General features: G+C 37.1%; 1 protein-coding gene across 7 annotated transcripts in view; it reads left to right on the top strand.

Moving 5' to 3' along the window:
* Positions 1–24588, top strand: part of LOC136866097 (ras-related protein Rab-30) — a 159326-nt gene that overhangs the window by 98651 nt on the left and 36087 nt on the right. Inside the window, exon 6 of one of the 7 annotated variants that reach the window (XM_067142766.2) lies at positions 14654–14855. The exons of the other annotated variants lie outside the window; for them this stretch is intronic. Within the exon in view, the coding sequence (XP_066998867.1) occupies positions 14654–14683 (30 nt within the window). The 3' untranslated portion in view covers positions 14684–14855. Of the gene's footprint in view, positions 1–14653; positions 14856–24588 lie in introns of those variants that run through there. 7 annotated transcript variants of the gene reach the window in all.

The following is a 24588-nucleotide window of genomic DNA, read 5'->3' as shown; positions in this document are numbered from 1 at the left end:
GGCCGTGGCCTTAATTAAGGTACAGCCCCAGCATTTGCCTGGTGTGAAAATGGGAAATCACGGAAAACCATTTTCAGGGCTGCCGACAGTGGGGTTCGAACCTACTATCTCAAAAATACTGGATACTGGCCGCACTTAAGCGACTGCAGCTATCCAGCTTGGTTTTCTTTAGATAAATCTTGCCACTTTCTATGAGATACTTTTATTTCTTCATGAAATGCTTCCAATGTTTCTTGTGTAATTTGAAGTCTGTTTGTGTTATATTTGTTTACTCTTTCCCTTCTTCTGTGATTTCTGTTGGGTAATAATTTTAGTTTGATTTTAGACAAGTAGTGATTGGAATCAAATTCTCTGCTTCTTACTACCTTGACATTCATAATTTCTTTCATGTTTCTTTTGGATACAGCTACATGATCCAGTTGAAATTCACCTAGTAACAGATTTGGAGAAATCCATATTTTAGCTTTCCTCGGCAATTTCTTGAAAAAAGTTGACATTTACTTCAGCTGAAAATTTTTACAGATGGTAATTAATCTCATTCCATTGATGTTTGTTCTTTGGTGTGCGGCATATTCTCCCACTATTGGTCTATAAATTCTCTCTCTTCCTACTTGGGCATTGAAATCGCCAAGTAATATCACCACATTTGATTTTGGAATTTTAGATAATTCATCTTCCAGGAGTGTCCAGAATTCCTCTACTTTATTTGGGTTCTTTTTGCTGTCTTCATTTATTGGTGCATGACAGTTAATAAAAGTATATTTTTTATTTTTGCAGTTCATTGTTAGAAGAGATATCTGTTCTGAGCGGGATTTGAATTCAGTTACATTGTCTAATAATCTTTTATGGACATAAAAGGCTGTTCAAAAGAATGGCATTCCTTTCATAATTTTAATCACAGGTTTACCTTTAAGGATTCAATAATCTTTTGTTTCTGTCACATTCTCATCCAAAAATCTTGTCTCTTGTACTGCTAAGATTTGAATTTTGTTTCTATCTAGAAGTAGTTCTAATTCCTTCTGTTTACCAACCTTCAACAAAGAATTTACATTCAAAGTGCCTGCATAAAACTTCTGTTTAAACGTAAGTCTGGACGGATTCCAAGGATGCTCCGACTCATCCTTATTGCAGAGGTTGGGACTCCGTGGAACCCTAGGTCCCGATGCATTGCATAACGCAATGGTGGATTTCTCTTCCGAGCTGCCACCTGGGGTAGTGCTTGCTTTCAGCGGCTTTTCCATTCTGCAATTGAAATTGTATGTTTCACGGGTAGGAATAAGATTCCAAAGTAAGATCAGATTGTTAGTGTGAAATGATTGTTTTTCGTGGTTGACTTCACTAGGTTCTTCCGCCCTCTCAGCCGTTGAGAAATTAGATTCTTCTTTCGCTGCTGAGACCGTTGACCATTTATCTCTTGACCTCAGTTGAACCGCGGGTGCTTGTTTGGCATTGCCTTATTCACACCAGCCTTGCTTATCTACAGGAACTTCCCCTATCAGCCATTAGAACGCGCCATGTCGGGGTTGAGGTCCCCCACCCCAGTGTCTTATGCTGGGTTACATTTAGCCCCTACTCAATTCAGAGCCAAACGCTCACACAAGCTATTTTTTATTTGCGAATTGAGCACTGAGGATCACACTACCCATTTTTTTTCTTTGTCTGAAGTTTCCTCTTCCTCCAGTACTCCTTCATATGGGCTCTATGCTGTTTCTTCTGTTCATCCGTCCAGGCTCTTCCCATCTTTGCAGTTCTTTCAACTTGAAACCGTTCCAAATTTTTAATCATGGTCCAAGAAACTTCTGAACTTCCTTGATGTTGGACTTCCCTAGATCTTTACGAACTTCCTTAATCCTTGTCATCATTGTTTTCTTGTTCCACAGGTAGTCGAATAACTTTTTGGTTAGTCTGGTTTTGTCATTCTGTACAAATGTCCAAAAAATGATAACCACCTCTTTTTCATGGTCTCTGAAATTTTCTTCACGTTTTTTATAGACTTCATTGTTGTTCCAAAGTTTCCAGCCAGTTTCAGTCTGGATTGAACCCAAGATCTTTTGTAGCAAAATATCTTAGAGGTCGATGCTAATTAGGAACTAATATTTAGAGGCCCCATGAAGAAAAAGGTCATCTTTCTTAGTATCCTTTTTAGGATCTCCAGTTTCTCCAACTTGTAATTCATCAAGAGGCATTCACTGTCATACAGACATCCTGTTTTTACAACAGTGTTGTAATGCCTTATTTTGACATTCCTTAAGATGCATTTTTTGATGTAGATGTTTTGAGTTAGTCTATAAGCTCTCTCCATTTTTGAGATATGAACGTCTACAGCAGCTTTCTCTAGTCCGTTCTCTTGTATGATTTCAACGAGATATTTGAACCATCTGAATCCGTCCAATCTCTGTTTCAGGGAAATGTGATCCATGTTCGTCATTCATCATGAACTTCGTCTTCTCTTTCAAAGTCCTAAGTCCCGTCTTGCTAGCTATTTTTAGGAGGTTGATCCATATGGCCTCTTCCTCTAGGTTTTCTGAAAGCATCGCAAAATCATTAGCAAAAGCCAAGCAGTTGTCTTTGATTCTTCCCCATTTTCTTCGTAAGCAGATTGGGGTTATCCCGTGATTTTCAAGTTCGGAATTCCAAATTCTTACAGCCTTCACCAGGACACAGTTGAATAATAGTGGTGATAATCCATCACCCTGTTGCACACCTGTCTTAATTTCAAATGACTGAGACAATTTTCCCATGAATTTTCACCTTAGAAATTGTGCCTGTTAAGGTTAATCTGATAATGTTTGCCAGTTTAGTTTTGACTCAAAATTCTCTGATTTTATCTAGGGTCTCTCTGTCCACCAAGTCAAAGGCTTTTTTGAAGTCAACAAAAGAAACCATTATATTTTTGCCCTTCAGCACTCTGTCGCGAATTATTGATTTCAAATTAAGGATTTGCTCAGCACAGGAGTGGCCTTTCCGGAACCCATCATGGTATTCTCCAAGCTGCTTATCCAGGATTCCTTCCATTCTGTTCAGAAGTATCCTAGAGAGGATTTTATTAGCGACTGGGAATAGCGACACCCCTCTGTAGTCGTTAACATCTTGTTTGTTCCCTTTCTTATGGAGTGGATGGATCATTGCTGTTTTCCATTCGTCTGGTAGCTTTTCTGTCTCCCATATTTGCTGTAAAATATGGTGCAGGTCATTCAGGATTTCTGGTTCATCCCATTTCAACATTTCTGCTGATATTGAGTCTTCTGCACTGGCCTTGTTGTTCTTGAGACTTTTTAGGGCTTATTTTATCAAGGTTATCCACAGGTTACCCACAGCGCCTCGCTTGCAGTCATTGGCTATTCGAGTGTGATTTCACATAGATGCTTGCTCTCTGATCGCAGGAGCACTTTCCAAAGGAATTCATTAATTCCGATATGTTTTAACCAAACAATTATTAGTTCATATGTCCCCTGACTTTGTAAATAGTAAATAACGAACACAATAATGTACAATACAAGAGCTAATGATGTCACAAGACCGTGGTTATTGCTAATAGGATTTTAGTGACCACACTACGCTATTGAAATCCAATAAAGTATTTTGAGTTAATCAAAACTGAGCATTAAATATGACCAATAGACAAGCAAGCGAACAAAAGAACGAGCTAACAATTCTATTATGATAAGGTGAATCTTACCTTAACTGGTAAGTTTCTTCATTTTCTTTATCTTCTTGACTTTCACCTCCATAACGTAGACACGTTTGTTTCCACTTTTTCCTTTTTTCTCATATTTGTTTAAAAAATTCATATGAGCATATGTCGTCATTTCACAAATGTGGCTACCGGATCACTATTTAAATTAGGATCACTTGCACATATTAAAGAAACTAGGTTCTGTATTACTCCCAACCCTCTTCGGACTGTAAGTCCATGATAAGAACAGAAACATTTCTCCGTATCTCGTACAGTTTGTGACCACTCAGCTGTTGGCTCTGTAAGACCACTGTACGACAGACTTCGAACCCAGGACCTCAAACAATACGTACTGTCGTATGTTCCTCCTATGTCTGTTTGGGAATCTAAATGTGGACGAGTGCTTTTGTGCTTTTTAACCATCCAACCTACAATGTCATTCAAATCTTCGACCCCCATTTCAGTGTCAGTTTCACTGGCAAATGTTGGAGCAGTATAATATTTGTCTTTTTCAAAATAGCTTTCAGCAGGAGAATATTCTAACTCACGACATGTTATTCCACACTTCCTCAGCATTTGTAATGAGAGATATTCATCAGAGAAATGATGAATGGAATTAAGAAAAGAGATACAACAAATTTTTTTGGGAGATCTAAATGCTAAATTAGGTACTGACTATGGAGTAAAACATATAATGGGAAACCATGGTTTGGGTGAAAGAAACAACAATGGAGAACACTTCATTGACTTTTGTGCAGAGAGGGATCTTGTGATAGTCAAACTATTTTTCCGCACCAGAATTGTCACAAGATAACATGGATGTCTCCAGATGATGGGACGGAAAATCAGATAGACCAAGTGGCCATTTTGAGAAAATGGAGAAGGTCAATGAACAACGTGAGGAATATAGGTGGTGCAGATGTAAGGAGCGACCATCATCTCATCCCAGTACAGTTTCGAATTAAGATCAAAGCCAACAAGCAAGAACTGGAAAGCAAGCATAGAAAATATGATGTGATGAAACTAAGAAATGAAAACCATAAATGTTATAGTTAAGAAACAGTTTTGAAGTTCTTGGCAAGGAAAATGAAGGTACAATTGAAGAGGAATGGGAAAAAGTTAAAGCAAATTTTGTGGAAACTAGTGAAGAAGTACTAGGATTCAGAGAAAGAGGAGTAAAAGACTGACTGACAGAAGATACATGGCGGAAGATCAAAAAGAGGAAGGAAGTTAAGCAGAAACTAAATCAGTGCAAAACTTGTCACCAGAAAGTAACTGTACTGGAGGGGGTTATAATGAAAAAAGATAAGGCAGTGAAAAGAAGTGCTAGGAAAGAAAAACTAAAGTGGGTGGAGGACCAAGCGCTCAAAGCTGAGATTGCTGCTGGAACAGGGAACTGGAAGACTTTATATGAGGTGACAAAACCTCTCTCAAGAAAGAAGACACAGAGAGGAGGCCCTATAAGGAGTAAGGGAAGAAATATGCTTATTGGAGAAAATGAACAACTGAAGACATGGAAGGAGCATTTTGAGAAAGTGTTAAACATTGACTGGGGAAATGTTTGAATGGAAGAAGAAAGGGAAGAACAAATACTGCCATAATAGGTAGACACAAGAATCAACATCTACCCAATTACGAAGGAGGAAATCATCACGGCTATCAAGGTTGAAAAATGGTTAAGCTCCAGGAATTGATAATATTCACCCAGAGTGCCTAAAGAAAGACATTGAGCTATCAGCTGAAATATTTTAGCCCCTGTTTGCCAAAGTGTGGGAGGAAAAACAGATACCAGAGGTTTGAAAAAAAAGGACTGTTCGTGAAACTCGCAAGAAAAGGAGATACGACGAAATGTGACAATTGGAGAGATATTACATTACTGTCAATTCCAAGCAAAGTGTTCACAAGGATCCTGCTAAATTGAATTGTAGATATTGTAGACCAGAAATTGAGGAGAGAACAAGCAAGCTTCTGTAAAAATAGATCATGTGTTAACCAAATTAATACACTAAGGATCATAGTGGAACAATGTCAGGAATGGAATAAGACATTGTATCTGATGTTTGTCCTTAAAGCATTTGACTCCCTGAGGAGAACATTTATGTGGAAAGCACTGGCCAGGGATAAAATACCTGGGAAAATTATGAACCTAATCAAGAGTTTCTACGAGAATTATAGATGCCAACTGATCCACGGGGAAAAAACTGACCGAACCAATCAAGATGAACTCTGGAGTGAAACAGGGGTGTATTCTTTCTCCCACCATTTTTCTTATCGCCATGGATCTGGTCATGAGGGAGGTGATGTTTGGAGCCAAAACTGGACTTCAGTGGAAACTAATGCAGCACCTGGATTACCTAGATCAGGGATGGCAAACCTTTACCGATTAACATATCGGTTAAGGTCTTGTTTATTACTCTTTACTGTCTAGTGTGGCATTGGTTATTTTCTTCTAAAATCATAATGAAACCCCTCATTCGAACTAATTTAGGTATTAGAATGCATTATATATAAATCCATTCAGGTGAATGTTTCATGATTTTATTTTGCAAACTAGCTGATGTGCCCGTGCTTTGCTACGGAATTCTACATTGTACACGGAATTCTAGTGTACACGTTGTAAGCAAGATTGTAATAAATTGCATATCTCGTAATGTTACCCTAGAAACGCGACGGGGAAGTCACCGAACATCTTTTCTCATATGAAGACTGAGTTAAGTAATTTTCACTGTAATGATAGACCTGCTTGCATACCATCAGTCACAATCAATTTGGGAAGTTTTCATTATAATGGTAGACACTCACTCTTCACCTGCCTTTTTACATCCTCAGAAAGACTGTCTTAGTGGTTTTCCGAACTGAAATGAACATACATTACAATGACGTCAGTAGGAACGGTGTGATTAAAAGCAATGCTTCCATATGAAATACTTGATCAAATGAAACACCACACATTTTCTCACTTTTAACAAACAGGGCTACACTGCCTATCTAACAGTCCAAAGTTCCAGAGCTGGAATGACCAAGCCGCAGACAGCCGTGATTCGTGAACACTCTTCGTCTTTTTTTCGGCGGAGAGAGGGTCGAATAGTGGAGACTCCCAGGGCAAAAACTATGCCGTTTTACTAATCTGTTTCCTAGGAGTACCCAACGAGTCGGAAAATATCAATTCACTACACTGGCAGCGGAAATATCTGACTTAGAGGCAAATGTTTCCTCCAAGCCAGAGGATAACCCCCTCTTCACTTATAATTTGGAATAAAATGAATGTAGAATTTAATAAAAGTGAAGAGGAAGGTTTTTTTTATATTTTTTTTTTATTTTTAAGAAACGGCTCTTTTTAGGGTTGAATTTTGAGTTTAGTGAATTGTAGTGCTATAATGTGGAATAGGCCTAAATTGTTGTTCTAGACCAGGTCATACTACTACTACTACTACTACTACTACTACTACTACTACTAAGTCAGCCTCTGCCTTAAGAATTACAATGCTCATTCAAAACAGCGCGTCAGAGTAGGGATTAAATAACTGGAATACTATGAAGAACCAGTGTGTTACGTACCAGCTGTATCAGAAAATGTATGAACCAGAGGAATGGCATACTAAAGAAGAAAGTTTTCTAACTCCCCGGCTATTTCCCGCCAATATTCAGTCAGGCTATTATACTCGGTACGCAGCAGTAATCCCATCTATCGGAATTGAGAGGCAGCATAAGAGATAAATAAAATCACAACAAACAATGGTCAATATAATGTTATTGTTGATCATTGTTACATGCTTTTGATATTGTAGGTCTTCACATTTAGTTTTCTTCCGATTCTGAAATACTGCTCATCATAGTCGCTACGGTAAAACTGAATAAAATATAAATGATTGGAAATTGTAACTTTTGTTATGTAGTACTTTTTGATAGGACCAAAAACATAGGTATTAAAAAATTAAAATTTAGGTGCCTTCTCCTAAACTACAATTTCATCCAGGATGAATAAAATTGTTTATAGCTTAGACTGTAGTTTCTTATTCCCCGACTCTGTATATCGATTTTCATTAAATTCTGTAAACCCATTTTCTCGTGACTCGGCATCGATATGGACTTGGCAACAAAAATACAAATTCATGAATATCTGTGTTATCATAGCCGGTACTGTAAAAATGTATAAGACATAAATGGTAATTCTATATAACTTTGGTTATGTAATATTTATTGATACGACCACTAATCATATAAATATTTGAGAATTAAATTTTAGGCCTTCCCCTAAACTACCATTACATTCAGTGTGAATAAAATGATTTATAGCTTAGATTGTAGTGGCTCATTCTCAGACTTAGTATACCAGTTTTCAATGAGATAGGACCACTAATGACGTGAATATTTAAGAATTAAATTTTAGGCCTTCCCCTAAAGTACCATTTCACTTTGGGTGAATAAAATTATTTATAGCTTAGATTGTAGTGACTTATTCGCTGACTTTACATGCAGATTTTCATTAAATTCTCTTTAGCCATTTTCTTGTGGTGCATGTACAGACAGACAGACAGACAGACAGACAGACAGACAGACAGACAGACAGAAATTACAGAAAAGTAAAAAGTGCATTTCCTTGTTACTATGGACATGACCGATACAGAAATACCATTCTTTTCAAATTGTGAGCAATGTACAGACAAAACTCGTTTATATATATAGATATCACTGAAAATTGCATTTTTAAAACATGTAATGTTTAAGAATAAGATATATTTTTGATTTAACCAAATGAAATTTATAAAAAATATGTCCATAAAATTAATTGAGACATACTTCTTTATTAAAGCATAATGTTCAAATATGCTATGTTGCTAGATTTTTTGACCTATTTATGACATGTTAAAACATTAAAATATGTTGGTATGTTTTGCCGCGTGCCACAGAAGTTGTGTTCGCATGTCACCTAGTAGCATGCATGTCATAGGTTTGCCATCCCTGACTTAGATTTTGCAGACAATGTATGTGTCATCTCTCAAAGTTTCAAAAATATGGAGGAAAAGTTGAAACACATACAAGAACACGAAGCTAGAGCAAGAATGAAGATCAGCTGCAGAAAGACAAAGGAAATGCCAATAAACACCAAAATCGATCCAGATCGGAGGTTCCAGATAAATGGAGAAGAGATTGAAACGGTGGCAGAGTTTCAATATCTAGCTAGTATAACAGCAGAGGATGGTGTTGCCGGCATATATCTTAGAGTCGCATCAAGAAAGCAAATTTCACATTTTTTTAGCTATATACAATATGGAAAACCCATGGCATCTCAACCAAGACAAAACTTCAAGTTTTCCGTAGCAATGTAAAAGTGGTCCTCCTCTATGGATGTGAGATCTGGAAAGTAATAACTCAGATCACCAGGAGTCTACAGGTTTTCATCAAAAGTTGCCTCAGAAGAATTCTGCGGATACATTGGCCGGAGAACATTACATGGGAACTCTTGAAGAAGACAGGAGAAACCCACATAAAACATCAGATAAAAAGGAGACAGTGGGGTTGGATAGGTTATTGTCTGAGAAAGGAGGATGCCATCAAGAAAGAAACACTCAGATGGAAGCCGCAATGAGCAAGAAAAAAAGGAAGACCAAGGATGACCTGGAGGAGAAGTGTGAAGGAAGAGATGAGGAAGGATGACAAATCCCGGGCAGACTTACAGCTGACTGCCAGGAGATGGAGCCAATGGAGGACTTTTGTTGCTGCCCTTTGCTCCGAAAGAGGACACAGGACACAGGATATAAGTCATGTAAGTCAATATTCATCACAGGTTTCAGTTCGCGTGTTCTTGTGCTTCTCTATTTTACCGGCGTTATTTCCGAGAATAATCATCCGTCGACGATAAAGAGCATTCAGCGGTGTAGGGTGGTCTATAATCCTCCTCGAGAACAGATCTGGGAAAACAAATTCTCGAGTGAATCTTGGTTCGGTCGGTGGGTTAAAATGTACTTCATTCCTAGATTCTAAACTTCTGAGATCAGATATTTCGAGGAGGAGATAGTCACAAGAATAGCTTTCTGGAACACTTGCTTAATGTTTTTCCCCTTTCAGGTCATACTGTTAGTAAGTCCACATATTTTACCTAAAATTTTGTCTTGTTTTAATTGAAGACCATACGCGTTTTTGCTAGGGTAGAAATTGCCAGACTGTAGCAGTTTATGAGATTGTACCAATTATTAACAGTTTCAGTGAATTCACTCGTGCTTTCAGCAACATTTGCATCATCTCCTAATTTGAAATGACGTAACACTGTAGCTACACTGTGTGACATTAATTCTGCAGCTTTTCTTACGTTCATACTTTCTGTGCCCCTACACTTTAGATGACATTGATTTTGTGGCATGTTTTAATTTGGTTGTCATTCTTAACCAGAGCTTCCACAGTTTCCTTTGAGACAACTTTACCATCAGAAAATTGAAGTAAGAAGTTATTATATTAATGGAAACCACCTTTTCAATACATGACAATCCTTTGTGTTTAGGATAAAACCATTAATAGATATTATAATTAGGACATGTTTTGCTCATGCTTCGTGAGCATCATCAGCTAGAAATAACTTAATCCAAGGTAGGTCAGGGCCCTGATACTGGTATAGGCCTATATATTGTCTTCAAATGCCATATCCGGTTGCCCAGACGTCGGCAATTACTCTGGAGAAATTTTTTCTGTCTACTGCCAGTCGGAAGAGTATATAATGTAAAAACGTCTAATAATACATTGATAAAAAACAAATTTTAACAGTTTAAAAATAATCGGTAAGATTATATTGTGTCTATTAAAACAGATAGCGACCATTAAAATTGCTTAAAATGTGAGTGGAATGAATGAATGAATGAATGAATGAATGAATGAATGAATGAATGAATGAAGATGTTAAAGTAATTTGCTGTGAGTGATTGTTCTTATAAATCGATGATCATAATAATCTTTGCTCAGTGGCTTGTAATTAAAAAGTTTTTCACATTAGGAGTGGGCTCTTGTAATGAACTATGATCTTGTTTCATTAAACGTGATGAGGTGTGTTGAAATCACATGTATTTGTTGAAAAATGAACTGTACAGATGGATAAAACGTTGCCTGGATCGGCGTAAAAAAAACCTTGTAAGACTCCCTCCCATTCTATTTCAAACATTATTATTATGTATGGATGGTGTATTATTATTGGGCTTCAAATTAGGAACTACTGACCTCATAGGTGAAAAACATAAATCAGGTGTGCCCTGTAAAAAAGAAGAGAAAGAAGAAAATTACCTGTGTCAGTTGCTGGAATTTAAAGGCCATGCTACTGTAGGGAAATATTAATAGAAGGTGCTTACCCTTGTGTTGGTTGAGGGGTGATTTACCCCTTAGTTGTTTACGGAGGTTTGATGGTCACCGACTTGCTGCTACGTGTGTTGTACAAATGCGATCCTAGAGGCGGGGAAGATAACAGAAGGGGGAAGGGGGGCGGGACGCTACGAGAGTTGTCAGCTAGTGGAAGGGATGCAGTGTGAGAAGGTGTTGTAGGTGTAGCTACTGTTGCTACCGGTGGATTGAAAGCATGTTTATAGTGGAAGATTTTCATGAAATTTTTAGCGTTGATACCAAAGTTAGCAATTAGATTTGGGGATTTGCTCAATTATGGGACTATTAATGTCAGAGATGTCATTTAAATTACTGTTTTTATTAAAGTACTGATCCAAGGAAATGTAACCGTTTTCATACCCAGTCATTAGACTACTTTTGTTTGCGTATTTAAGTATTTGCATATCTTGATCGAATAGTACTGAAATTATGCCCCATGCCCCTCATATGGACACTCACTGTGGAATGTTTTTGTGTTTCAAGGCATTGTAATGTTCTAAGTACCTTATTCTAAAGCTACTGCCGGTCTGCCCTACATAAGAAAAATTGCACTGTGTACATCTAAGTCTATATATTCCCGAGTTTGAGAAATTGTCATAAATTGTATTAACGGAGTTAGAATTGAAAAAAATATTACGGTTGGTGTTGCGACTTCGGTATGCAATGTTAATGTTGTGCTTTATTAATGGTTTGGTGACACTGTAAATAGCTGGGTTGGGGAAAGTAAAAATAGCAATTTTTTTTTCCTGGGAACTAATGTAGTTGTATTCTTTGACTTAATTTTACCTAAATTTTTTGTGATCATATCAGGTTTAAAGCCATTCAGCATGGCCAATTCTTTGATGAAATGCAGTTCTTTTTCTCGATTAGCATTAGAGAGAGGAATGTTCATGGCTCTGTGAACCAAGCTGTAAAATTTAGCCTACTTATGGGAGTGGTGGTGCAAGAATTCCCTTTTTATTGTTATAGGAGCGGCAGATGGATTCCAGTAAATTTGGTTAATGAACTTTTCTTTATCTCTAGTCAAAGTTAAGTCTAAAAAGTTTGAGTTGTTGACCTCGTCCTCTTTAGTAAACTTAATATTGTTGTTAGGGTTGTTGAGGAGCCTGAGTACGTGTCTACATGTCTGGACCTCTTGAATAAAGACATGAAATTTAATTGGTCCAACCCCAGTAAGTCTGATGACCTCATTACCATTATTGTCGAGGCTGAATCTAGTATTCAAAATTTCCTATTGAACATTGAAATGATGTGAAATATGAAATAAAGAAGAACCTCCCCGCCCTCCTTCCCCCTTCCGCTATCTTCCCCGCCTGTACGATCGCATTTGTACAACATACGTAGCAGCAAGTCGGTGACCATTAAACCTCCATAAACTAAGGGACTAATCACCCCTCAACCAACACAAGGGTAAGTGCCTTCTATTAATATTTCCCTACAGTAGCATGGCCTTTAAATTCCAGCAACTGACACACACTATTTTCTTCTTTCTTTTTTTTTTTTTAACAGGGCACACCCAATTTATGTTTTTCACTTACGAGATCAGTGGTTCCCTACTTGAAGCCCAATAATAATACACCATCCATACATAATAATGTTTGAAATACAACGCAAGGGAGTCTCATAAGGTTTTTTAATGCCGATCCAGGCAATGTTTTATCCATCTGTACAGTTCGTTTTTCAACCAATACATGCGATTTAAACACACCTCATCAGCAGTAGAGTGTCGGCCTCCGGATCCCAAGATAGCGGGTTCAAACCCGGCAGAGGTAGTCGGATTTTTGAAGGGCGGAAAAAAGTCCATTCGACACTCCATGTCGTACGATGTCGGCATGTAAAAGATCTCTGGTGACACATTTGGTGTTTACCCGACAAAATTCATTAAAAATCTCGGCCATAGACGCCCAAGAGAGTTTCGGTTTACTCGGTCTGCCATCTAGTGGTGGCCTAGAGTAAAACGGAACGTCGAAATTGACGAGCAGACAGCCAGATGGCGTCAAATTGAAATGTCTGCACACGGTAGCTGAGGCCATACGATTATTATTATTATTATTATTATTATTATTATTATTATTATTATTATTATTATTATTATTATAGTAGTTCATTACAATAGCCCATTCCTAATGTGAAAAATTGTTTTTAATTACAAGCCATTAAGCAAAAATTATTATGATCATCGATTTATACGAACAACCACTCACAGCAAATTACTGTAATTCATTCATTCCACTCACATTTTAAGCAATTTTAATGGTCACTATTTGTTTTAATAGATATAATATAATCTTACTGATTTTTTTTAAATTGTTTAAATTTGTTTTTTATCAATGTATTACTAGACGTTTTTACATTATATAGGCCTATACCGGGATCAGGGCCCTGACGTACCTTGGATTAAGTTATTTCTAGCTGATGATGCTCTCGAAGCATGAGCGAAGCATGTCCTAATTATAATATCTGTTAATGGTTTTATCCTAAATACAAAGCATTGTCATGTATTGGAAAGGTAGTTTTCATTAATATAATAACTTCTTATTCTGAAATCCAATACGGTTTTATAATGAGATTCATAACTTGCAAAAAAAAATGGAAGCCGGTGGCAAGAAACCACTTTCTAATTTATTAGTTTCAACAGGTGAGGGGTATCTGCAATGAAGTACAGTTTTTCTGACTTCCGTGGGTTAAAAAACATGCTTTTGTTTCATTGATTCCATATGCTTTCCACAAGCCGTGATTATCTGTGCCCATGTCACAGACACATGCCATTACTTTGTACCCTATTTCCGAAAGACGAGACACAAAATTGTCTAATATGTCTTTAGTCATCTTTTTATCGAAATTGGCGTAAATTACTTGCTTCCAATTGTTGAACAGTCCTCCCGCCATTACAGCTTGAAGTTGTGAATTGGGGCCTATAATTTCATCCTTCAGGGGGTCATATTCAAAAGCACTTTTAACGCGCATTTCGTCAAACTGAGGGACTGCAATTTTCTTGTGCTTTTTACATGAGACAGCAGCAATTTTCATCATACGCAGAATACCTTCCAGGATTCCGTTTCCGTTTCGCATGTCAATTTTTGAAGCCTATTTTTCCAGCATTGAAAATCCAAGCAGAGGGTAATACAGTTTTTGTCTCATATAAATGCAAGTTTTCTTCCCTAGATACCTCAAAGTGAAAGCCATCTATATGTCCTCATCAGTCCAATTAACGCGTTTTTGCTGGTTTATGAGTCTTTATTGAGATTTTCAGTAAAAATTCCTTTAAAAACGTTTGCCTGTTTTGTACGGATGCTCTGAACAGTATTTCTTAACCTCCTACATTTAATTAACTCCTTGCGCAAATTACTTGTAGTTGCGCGGCTGTGAAGTAATTTGCTTTCCGCTGTCTCTAATTTCAGTTTAAGGACATATTTTTTCTTTCATCATCTAACTGGTTTTTCAGTCTTTCAATTTCTTCACTCAGGGCCATTGTATTTTCACAGACCTGGGTAGGTGGAGTGGTTGGCGGAGGTGGTGAACTTGCAATAGTCGGGTTACGTTCTGAATCATTTAAGAATTTGTCAGCCATTTTCCTATTGCCCCTCCTTTCCTTTCTTCTTAATCTATGCACAGGGTAATGATTCGAAGATGACGAGACTGTGAAAGACTTCGTGCGCAATTGGCTGATGACACGACCCTGTTCTTTTTATGATGAGGGCATCTAAAAGCTGCCCATACGCTGGGACAAATGCATTTCCAAAGCAGGAACCAATGTGGAAAAATGAATTGTAATTACCTTCAATTTAAATAAAAAAATAAAATCTTTATATTTGATCCCCCCTCATGTATATGCTCTTAGTGAATGTCTTGCTGATTGTAGATGATCAAGGATTGAATAAAGAAGTGTAAATTGAGTTCTTCCACACTCTACGTATTATTAAGTTACCCTAGTTAACTGATTACTTTTAGGCTTGAGTTCCTTAAAATTATTATGTATCCTTTTATTTTCAGCATGAAACATGTTTTATTGTCACATTTTGAGATGTTCACTGCTTCAAGACCAACTGGCAAATGTGCAGCATCATTACTGTGTTGCCAACTCATACCTGAGATACTGAGACACCAAAATATAAACCTCAGAAGTCTCTAGTATTTTGCTAAATTCAAAGATATGTCTTTTTTCCAGACTATACATCACTCAGTTAGCTTTTCTGATCCACTAGGATGTCCTTCCTCAAGACATCTTAAGCTGTTCACCTCCACATTGCTCTTGGGCATCTTCGGCCTTTCCTGGTGTAGTGATGATGAGCTTTCTATACAGGATAATGTTCATCACATCATACTCGTACCAGCAGAGTCTTTTTTTTTTCCAGTTTCTCAATGATAGCAATGATACCAAGGGATCGAAAATCAAACACACTAGCAAATAAAAGTAATGATTGACACAATGTATTTTCATAATCTTATCTTGTTCCATGCTAGAAATGTTTTTCTCTGTGTGAACCCATGCACTCTGAAGGACTGGGAGTAGACAATTGTTGGAATGTCTGGGAATACTTTCAAACTATTCCTACTAGATGAAACACATTATACGAATATCGTATGAATGGCAGCATTTTCTGAACAACTTTCTTAATGTCAGTATAGTGTTTCAAGTGTCAAATCCTAGAAGATTTTGTAGTTTTATTTTTACAATGTTTGTATCACTTAACACCAACTCTAATTCCACATTAGAATGTGGCAAACACGAGGCTGCTTGAAAATATGGGAACTATTAAAGTCGCTAGACTTGTGTTATTTTTACATTTTTCTCGTGTCACTAGTTTTCTTGCTAGGCACTAAAATGTATGTTTAGTCATTTTAGTCTCATAAGTCACAGTCACTGAGTTGGCAACCCTGAGCTTCAACATGTTAGTTCTCTCCCACTGTATTCCTTCCGCATTTACTCCTCAGTGGACTAGCCATCTATGACACTGCCTGTGCAGAAAACATGTTTACTTGCTGCCAGTTCACAGATTCCATGAACAGACTAGGTTTAAGTTGTCTAGACTGTGGCCGAAAATATGTTTGAGGCTACTCAACATTCAGAGAAGATTCCTCTGAGAATTTAATATTTAGGTTGTAGTCGCAAAGACGCACACAAAATGCTATCACTTGTGCATACTGATTTTATTTACAGTTTATTTCCACATTACGTACACATCAATAAACCACCATTTTGAACAACTGCCTGTTGCGAAGAATAAGAAGACTGCAACTAATACATGCCAACTACCAACTCAGCAAAACCAATTCACATACTTCAAACACTCGCTAGCACGACTTCCGCACAAGTCTCAACAACTCCTGTTAAACAATAACTCAGCTCCACCGTCGGGATTGTCTCTTTATATATGTTGCCTGGCCAGGCTTCTAGAAGGATATTACACAACATATCATCTTGTAAATTCTAGATTGCCCAATGGCATAGTTACAGTGCAAGGAAGGTTCTACATAGTTCTCGTCATACATAGAGTTTTTCTGGATGTTACGGTGTGTTGCACAATGTTACTTTGGATTATACATCATACATACAGGTAATAATAAATCATATACTATTATGTGTTCTTATATTAAATAAACTCATATTAATATACTGTATATACAGTAGATGTTTCATAACATAACCTCACAAATAATACGATCGTCAGTACATAACTACGTAAATAATAATAATAATAATAATAATAATAATAATAATAATAATAAAAATGGATGTAAACACTTCATAATCGTACCTCGCAAATCATAATAACCATAATTATTATTATTATGATTATTATTATTATTATTATTATTATTATTATTATTATTATTATTATTATTATTATTATTATTATTATTATTATTATTATTATTATTATTATAGCTTGATATTGGCATTATTTACCCATGGGTTAAAAATATTGTTTTCAAGTTATATCATTCTATTACACTTGCGTCAAGGTTTGCTTACCTCTCACATTCTACTCATCCATGTGTGTACAATAGTTAGTTCCTTTTTCCTACCATTTCTCCCAAACCCTGGTGGCATTGCTGGTGTCTCAAACATGTGAGCCTGTCTCAGTTTTTTGACAGATGCATACTTTATATTCTGGGTGAGTTGGCCGTGTGGTTAGGGGCGCGCGGCTGTGAGCTTGCATCCGGGAGATAGTGGGTTCAAATCCCACTGTCAGCAGCCCTGAAGATGGTTTTCCATGGTTTCCCATTTTCACACCAGGCAAATGCTGGGGGTGAACCTTAAGGCCACGGCCGCTTCCTTCCAACTCCTAGAACTTTCCTATCCCATCATTGCCATAATTCCTATGTGTGTCGGTGCGACGTAAAGCCACTAGCATACTTTATATGGAGGGATGTATTCAATATTGCATGTTTGTATGGTGGCTGATAGTGTAGTATTGTGTAGTATGTTGTGTTTGAATGAAGGTGTGTGTGTTAAGATGTATGTAAACACCCAGCCAGGAATCGAAACCAAGACCTTTCGAACTGAAGGCCTCCATGTAGACCATTCTGCCAAGGAGCTGAACCATGTTTGTACAGTAGAAATGAACAAATTAAACATAATGAACTCTCAAACAGTCAGTCATTTTTGATCAATGACTCACACAAACTAAACAAATTCTCGACAACACACATCTTCAAACTGGAAACTTATGAGATGTTGATCAGAAATGATGATTATTGTGCATGTTGTGTACAAATGAGTTCTTGCACCAGACCAAACCATCAAGTTACTCTTTTAGTAAAATCTTCCACTCCTCTGTGGGTGCATTGGTATGCTCTGGAAGGGTTGGACACTGTGATATTGTCACTTTCAGCTTGTCCCATGTGATTTTGCTTACATTCGTATCTCAGGGCTATTTACGCTAGTTCATTTTGCTGATATTGTATCCTTGAAGATCTGGCACTCTACCACAGTATAGTGAGGTCTTGTAGCATCATCTACTTGAAGAAGGTAGTCCCTGTGTCAAGTATGTAGGACGTAGCAACAGCTTCTAGAATCGATGGCAGCAGGAGGATGAAGATTTTGGGGCCTTCATTCCCATCACCCTTGCATGTTGCACATTGTACTAGTTTCACACTTCAGTGACTTTTGGCAGCTCAAAATCATCTTGCTGTGGAGGCCTGCTGAAAATAAACTTTCAAACTCCTCTCTTCATGTACATGACATGCCTATGAATGAAGAATTTAATCTGTACCTTGACAGGTGATACAGAACACTTTGAGTCCTGGCCTTATTAATGTCAAATGTCCTGTGGCCTTGGCCATATTTAACAGGTTTAAAAATACTGAGTTTTTATTCATTAGAATTTGGTAGTAAAACTTTATTTCCCCTCACCTTAACAAGCTGTTTCCAAAATACAAGGTAACAAAAAAAATTCTGTCTGTTTTTCACATTGCAAGGAAGACGAACTCACATGTCGGTAGAAGTGTGCTATTTGGCGAGAATGCAGCCAGAGAGGAAGGAGGGGCTTTTGTCCTTAGCCTGGGAATGTAAAGTGCGTATTTATTGCAGTTACAGCTCAGGCAGCGTAGAGATGATGGGAGATGTCAACGCAGCTTTTTTTTGGGACTGTTTGCTTCATGATTTTAACATACAATATTACAAAGTTTATTCCACGTACTCAATACAGTACAATAATTGCAATGTCTATAAATACATTACAAAATGTTATCAAGGAACTAATTTTGACCCTATGTGGGTCATCATCAGCCTAAAAGAGATACACTTTTGATTTGCTGAAGTCCTAAGACAAAATTACATTGTGGAATAAAAATTAAAAATTAGAAGAGTTAACTGTGTATGTGGTGCAGTAATATACATATAAAATGGTGGAGTGGATGAAATGTTGATAAATAAAATTACGTTGTACTGATCAATAAAAAATAAAAATTTTCGGTGTACATATGTTGCAATTAGACTTTGAGAATAGTATCACAATGGTTTTGCACATTGATGATTAAAATTGCACATCAAAAGTATAAAATGCTGGTCTGAATACGAAGTCCAGATGATTCTGTTGAACTCTATATTTCAAGTGCATCTTCAGGTAGAAAATTGAATGGTTGTGTGTTTAACATTGGTGCAGAGGGTGTCTGTCTTGCTTAAAGTCCAATATTTCTGATGCAGAAAATAAACGTAGGCAAAACCGTGCGACTTCTTATAAAATAATGAATTCTTTCTGTCATAAGAGGAGAATTCCCAATCCAAGTTGGAACCAATAGAACCTGATGATGAAACAATTAGAATTAACGCGAGATTTTTTAAAAGAAAAGAATGTAGAAAAACGAAGAAAAAGACCGAGTACTCACCTTGTCCGCAATGTGAACGACTTAACTGGTAGTGTGCAACTGGAGTAAAGGAAATGGAAAGGTATAGGAGGAGAGAAAAGCTGGTGATGGGAGGAGCAACCCGGTGGGGTGGGTGGCATGCGAAGGGAGGGGCAGGAGTTGGGAAGTGGTTTAAGGCGGGGCCAAAGGGTGGGGGGAATGATGGTGATTGTATCGATTAAGGACCTTTAATTAACTTAAAGAAAGATTCAAATTCACTTTGGAATCAGAAATAGATCAAAAGATCAACTTTCTATATCTAACCATCATAAGACATACAGATTCTTTAACCTATAAAATTTATAGAAAGCCCACCCAATCCGCAGTTACTATTCGTCAAGATTCAACTCGCCCCCAACCTCACAAAAGAGCAACATATAATACCCTAGTTCACCGAGCATTCAACATACCCTTGGCCAAGAAAGATCTTTCCATTGAATTGAATACTATTTGCAGTATAGCAAAATTCAACGGCTTCGTTAGCCACTTCATAGAAAGTATAATCAATAAACATAAATTTCGTCCTAAAACAACCCTTAAGAAAGAACTACCTAAATATGAATCATTTTTCACTTTCACTTTTAATAACAAAATTCATAAGATCACTAATATTTTCAAGAGAAAAGGCGTAAAAATAGCATAAAAACCAATAATAACAGTGCACATATTCTACATAATACGTCACACATCACCAAGGTCAACAGGTATGCTAAATCAGGTGTTTACAGGCTCAAATGTAACTCGTGCACTCATATTTCGTATGTAGGGCAAACCAAAGAAGTTTTAATATAAGATATTCCAAACACATCAATGCAGTCAAATATAATACATTTTCAGCTATCGGCCAACATATGGTCGATTACAATCATAAATTCACGAATATTGAACAAGACATGGACATTTTCAAAATAGCTAACAAGGGCCCTCTGCTTAATATAATCGAGAATTTTTATATACATCTGGACCAATATCTCATTTGATTTATTCATTACCTATTTCAGGAAAAACAATTTAGCGGATCAAAAATCTTTCTTTAAGTTAATTAAAGGTCCTTCATCGATACAATCACCATCATTCCCCCACCTTTCGGCCCCGCCTTAAGCCATTTCCCAACTCCCGCCCCTCCCTTCACACGCCACCCGCCCCACCAGGTTGCTCCTCACATCACCAGCTTTCCTCTCCTCCTATACCTTTCCATTTCCTTTACTCCAGTTGCACACTACCAGTCAAGTCGTTCGCACTCTTTTTCTTAGTTTTTCTACATTCTTTTCTTTTAAAAAATCTCGTGTTAATTCTAATTGTTTCATCATCAGGTTCTATTGGTTCCAACTTGGATTGGGAATTCTCCTCTTATGACAGGAAGAATCCATTATTTTATAAGAAGTCACACGGTTTTCCCTACATTTATTTTCTGCATCAGAAATATTGGACTTAAGCAAGACAGACACCCTCTCTGCCAGTGTTCAACACACAAACATTCAATTTTCTACCTGAAGATGCACTTGAAATATAGAATTCTGTAGAATAATCTGGACTTTGTATTCAGACTGCCATTTTATACTTTTTAATCATCAATGTGCAAAACCATTGTGATACTATTCTCACAGTCTAATTGCAACATATGTACTCCAAATTTTTTAAATTTTTTTATTGATCAGTACGACTTAATTTTATCTATCAATATTTCATCCACTCAACCATTTTATATGTATATTACCGCACCACATACACAGTTCACTCTTCTCATTTTTAATTTTTATCCCACAATATAATGTTGTCTTAGGCATTTGGCAAATCAAAAGTGTATCTTATTTAGGCTGATGACCCACATAGGGTCAAAACTAGTAATGTATTCATAGACATTGCAATTATTGTACTGTATTGAGTAGGTGGAATAAACTTTGTAAAATTATATATAATCTTAATTCAATATGGAACCAATTATGAAATTCATACCTTGAATCATGATTTTAATGTAAGCCTGTCTGCAGCTGAATCAAGTCGTTGCATGTGCCAAGCTTTGTGGAGACTGCTGTACATGAATGCACTGCCAGGCGCTGGTTCACACAGTTCAAGACAGGCAATTTGGACCTCTCTGATGACCCCAACAGTGACCAACCACAGGCACTGAATGGCATAGCTAAACATGTTCAGCTTGCCACACATTTTCAAGTGTCTGAAGAAATAGTCAGACTTCACCTGCACCACATAGGGAAGGTTTACAAGTTGAGAGAGTGGGTACTGTGCATACTTTTGGATGCCAGCAAGGAACAGTGAAGCGACAGCCTGTATATTGTTACTTTCATGACATCCAGTACACCCATATGCAATAGTTCTCACAGGTGATGAAAAGTGGGTCCTGTATGAGACACTCAAGCATGCCAGACATTGGTTAATCACCAGAGGACTCAGTGCCACTCACTACCTGACCATGTCTGCACCAGCCCAAGATCCAGCTCTTTATCTGGTGGATTAGTGGTACACTACAAGCTCCTACAACCAAGTTAAACCATCACCACAGATCTGTACTTGCAGCTGTTTGAACATGCGCAATGGGTATTGTAGGTAGCAGCCACCATTGATTAAGCACAAGGGTGCACTGTGCCATCGACCTTACTTCCCAGATCTCCCAGATCTAGCACCAACAGATCACCTTCTTTTCCATTCCCTGGACCACCTTTGTGAAAAATCATTCCCAAATGAGGTGGGTGTTTGAGGCACTTGTGGACTTCTTTGCATCCAAGAACCTTGTCATGACATTGCACAGCTGGAGACATATTGGGAACAGGTGCTGGATGCTATGGGTATTACTATGAGGACTGAAGGTACGTAACATTTGCTGGGTATAATCTTGTGTCTGACACCTGAAAACGGGCAGAACTGTTTTGACTATCTTTTATATAAAATTATTTTGTTTGATAACATTTTAAATATATATATTTGGTATGTCAAAATATCAAAACCAAATTTTTTTCCTAATTTTTCATTCTTATATTACTTATTTTTCAAGTCCAAATATAATAGTATAATAGAAGGTTCTAATGTGTATTTACACTTTCATGAGATAGGTTAAATTGCAAATAATCTTATATTCCTTTTTTTTTTTTTAAATGTATCAGGGGTGCTGATTGTACGGATAGGAGAAAGTTCTAGAATAAAAACTGACAAATTCTAATACGGATGCAACATTTATTAAATAATAATGTAATAGGCTTTACGTCCCACTAACTACTTTTACGGGTTTTTTTGAGATACAAAGTATGTTACAAGTGTTTATTTATATATCCACCTATTCAATACAAAGAGATCTTTTTAGAAATTAAATATTAATATAAAATGTTAAGGGACATGTTTCGCCCATATTAAGGGCATCATCAGCCTCAAATTCAAACCTGTATGGTGAAAAATCAGGATCCTGATTGCTCTTACAAGCCATAAAAAGAGGATATCATTATAGGTGTCAGTCTAAACATGCAAAATATTAGAATGTCCTTGGCTAAATTGCAGTATCAAGCTGCATGTCATAAGTTCACATGAATATACTTTCCGGAGCGTTGAAAAACTTGTTGGGGTAGGGCAGTAAACAGCTCAGTCTTTATAATGAAACAGAAATGTGCCTCCTTGAAGATGATAAGAAAAAGCAAAGCTGATACACTGTTACAGATGTCAATATCGTATGTTGTGATAAGACAACAGATCTCTTAAATGGCTGTTCAGCTGCCTATAGTCTATTTAACTGGCTGAAGGAGTGAAAGTCGAATGTGTTATGATAAGATAACAGTCTTCCTTACGTAATTGTGGGAGCAAGGAAAAAGCATTCGGTTGTCTATAGATGTATTTATCTTATTTGAAGGACGAAAGTCGAAGGTTTATCGACGTTGATAGAGCTCTTTGGTGTGAAGTCTGTAACAAGAGGAGAGTGAATGCTTAGGAAGGTATTTTTGAAGAGAATGTGGGTTTAAAGAAAGGTAAAACATGGAAAATGTATAAAAACACTTACCCTTTTTTTTGAGATGCCGAGGTGGCAGAATTTTGTCCCACAGGAATTCTTTTACATGTCAGTAAAACTACCGACACGAGGCTGACGTATTTGACCTCCTTCAAGTACCACCGGACTGAGTCAGGATCGAACCTGCCAAGTTGGGGTGAGAAGGCCAGCCCCTCAACCGTCTGAGCATCTCAGCCCGGCAACAACATTTATTGCATCTAGTAATAACTCTGTTGGCCTAATTGAATTTCTTTTGTTTATTCAGTTAGCTACCAGTATTTTACATTTTGGAAACATCTATTTCAGAGTTATCCAAATAAAAATTATGGTTATTATACTCGTATTTTGGACCTGTGTATAATATCCTTTTTAAACATCTAGGATGTTTTGTTTCCAGTTTGTGCATGCGCTTCTCTTTAAGATTCTGTGTTTATGGCAAATTCAGATGTGGATCAGATAATATAATAAAAAATAATATTATAAGTAGGGGGCAGATTTCTATGACCTAAAAATGTATTAAATATGTTTGCATTTATGACCTAAAAAACATAAAAATATGTCCTATAAAATTCAAAATATGACTTAATGAATAGCATCTACGTTACATTGAAACACTTCTATTACAATTGCTACAGGCTGCAATTAATTTAGAGTTTAAAAAGTTTTAATTCTTTGAAATCTTTAACCCAAAATTAACTAAAATGATGAATATTTCATGAACTCGTTAAGGTTACACTGCATACTCCTAGGCAAGGACGGGCTCTGTGGAAGATATATATATATATATATATATTTTTTTTTTTTTTTTTTTTTTGCTACTTGCTTTACATTGCACCGACACAGATATGTCTTATGGCGACGATGGGATAGGAAAGGCCTAGGAAGTGGATGGAAGCGGCCGTGGCCTTAAGTAAGGTACAGCCCCAGCATTTGCCTGGTGTGAAAATGGGAAACCACGGAAAACCATCTTCAGGGCTGCCGACAGTGGGCTCGAACCCACTATCTCCCGATTACGGGTGTATGCAGGTGAACTTATCAGAAGCCTTTTATTAGGCATCAGTGCGTAGGGTCTGACACATCCCACTCTGAAAAGTCTAATGTCAGACCTAAGACGAAATGCTGGTTAATAGAGCAAACGCCTGAAAAGTCATACATCTAATTTTTGATCTGATACTGGATACTGGCCACACTTAAGCGACTACAGCTATCG

The sequence above is a fragment of the Anabrus simplex genome, chromosome 3 (genome assembly GCF_040414725.1).
Source record: "Anabrus simplex isolate iqAnaSimp1 chromosome 3, ASM4041472v1, whole genome shotgun sequence".
NCBI lineage: Eukaryota > Metazoa > Arthropoda > Insecta > Orthoptera > Tettigoniidae > Anabrus > Anabrus simplex.
The sequence above is the reverse complement of the archived record's forward strand: the minus strand, read 5'-3'. Positions and strand labels throughout refer to the sequence as shown.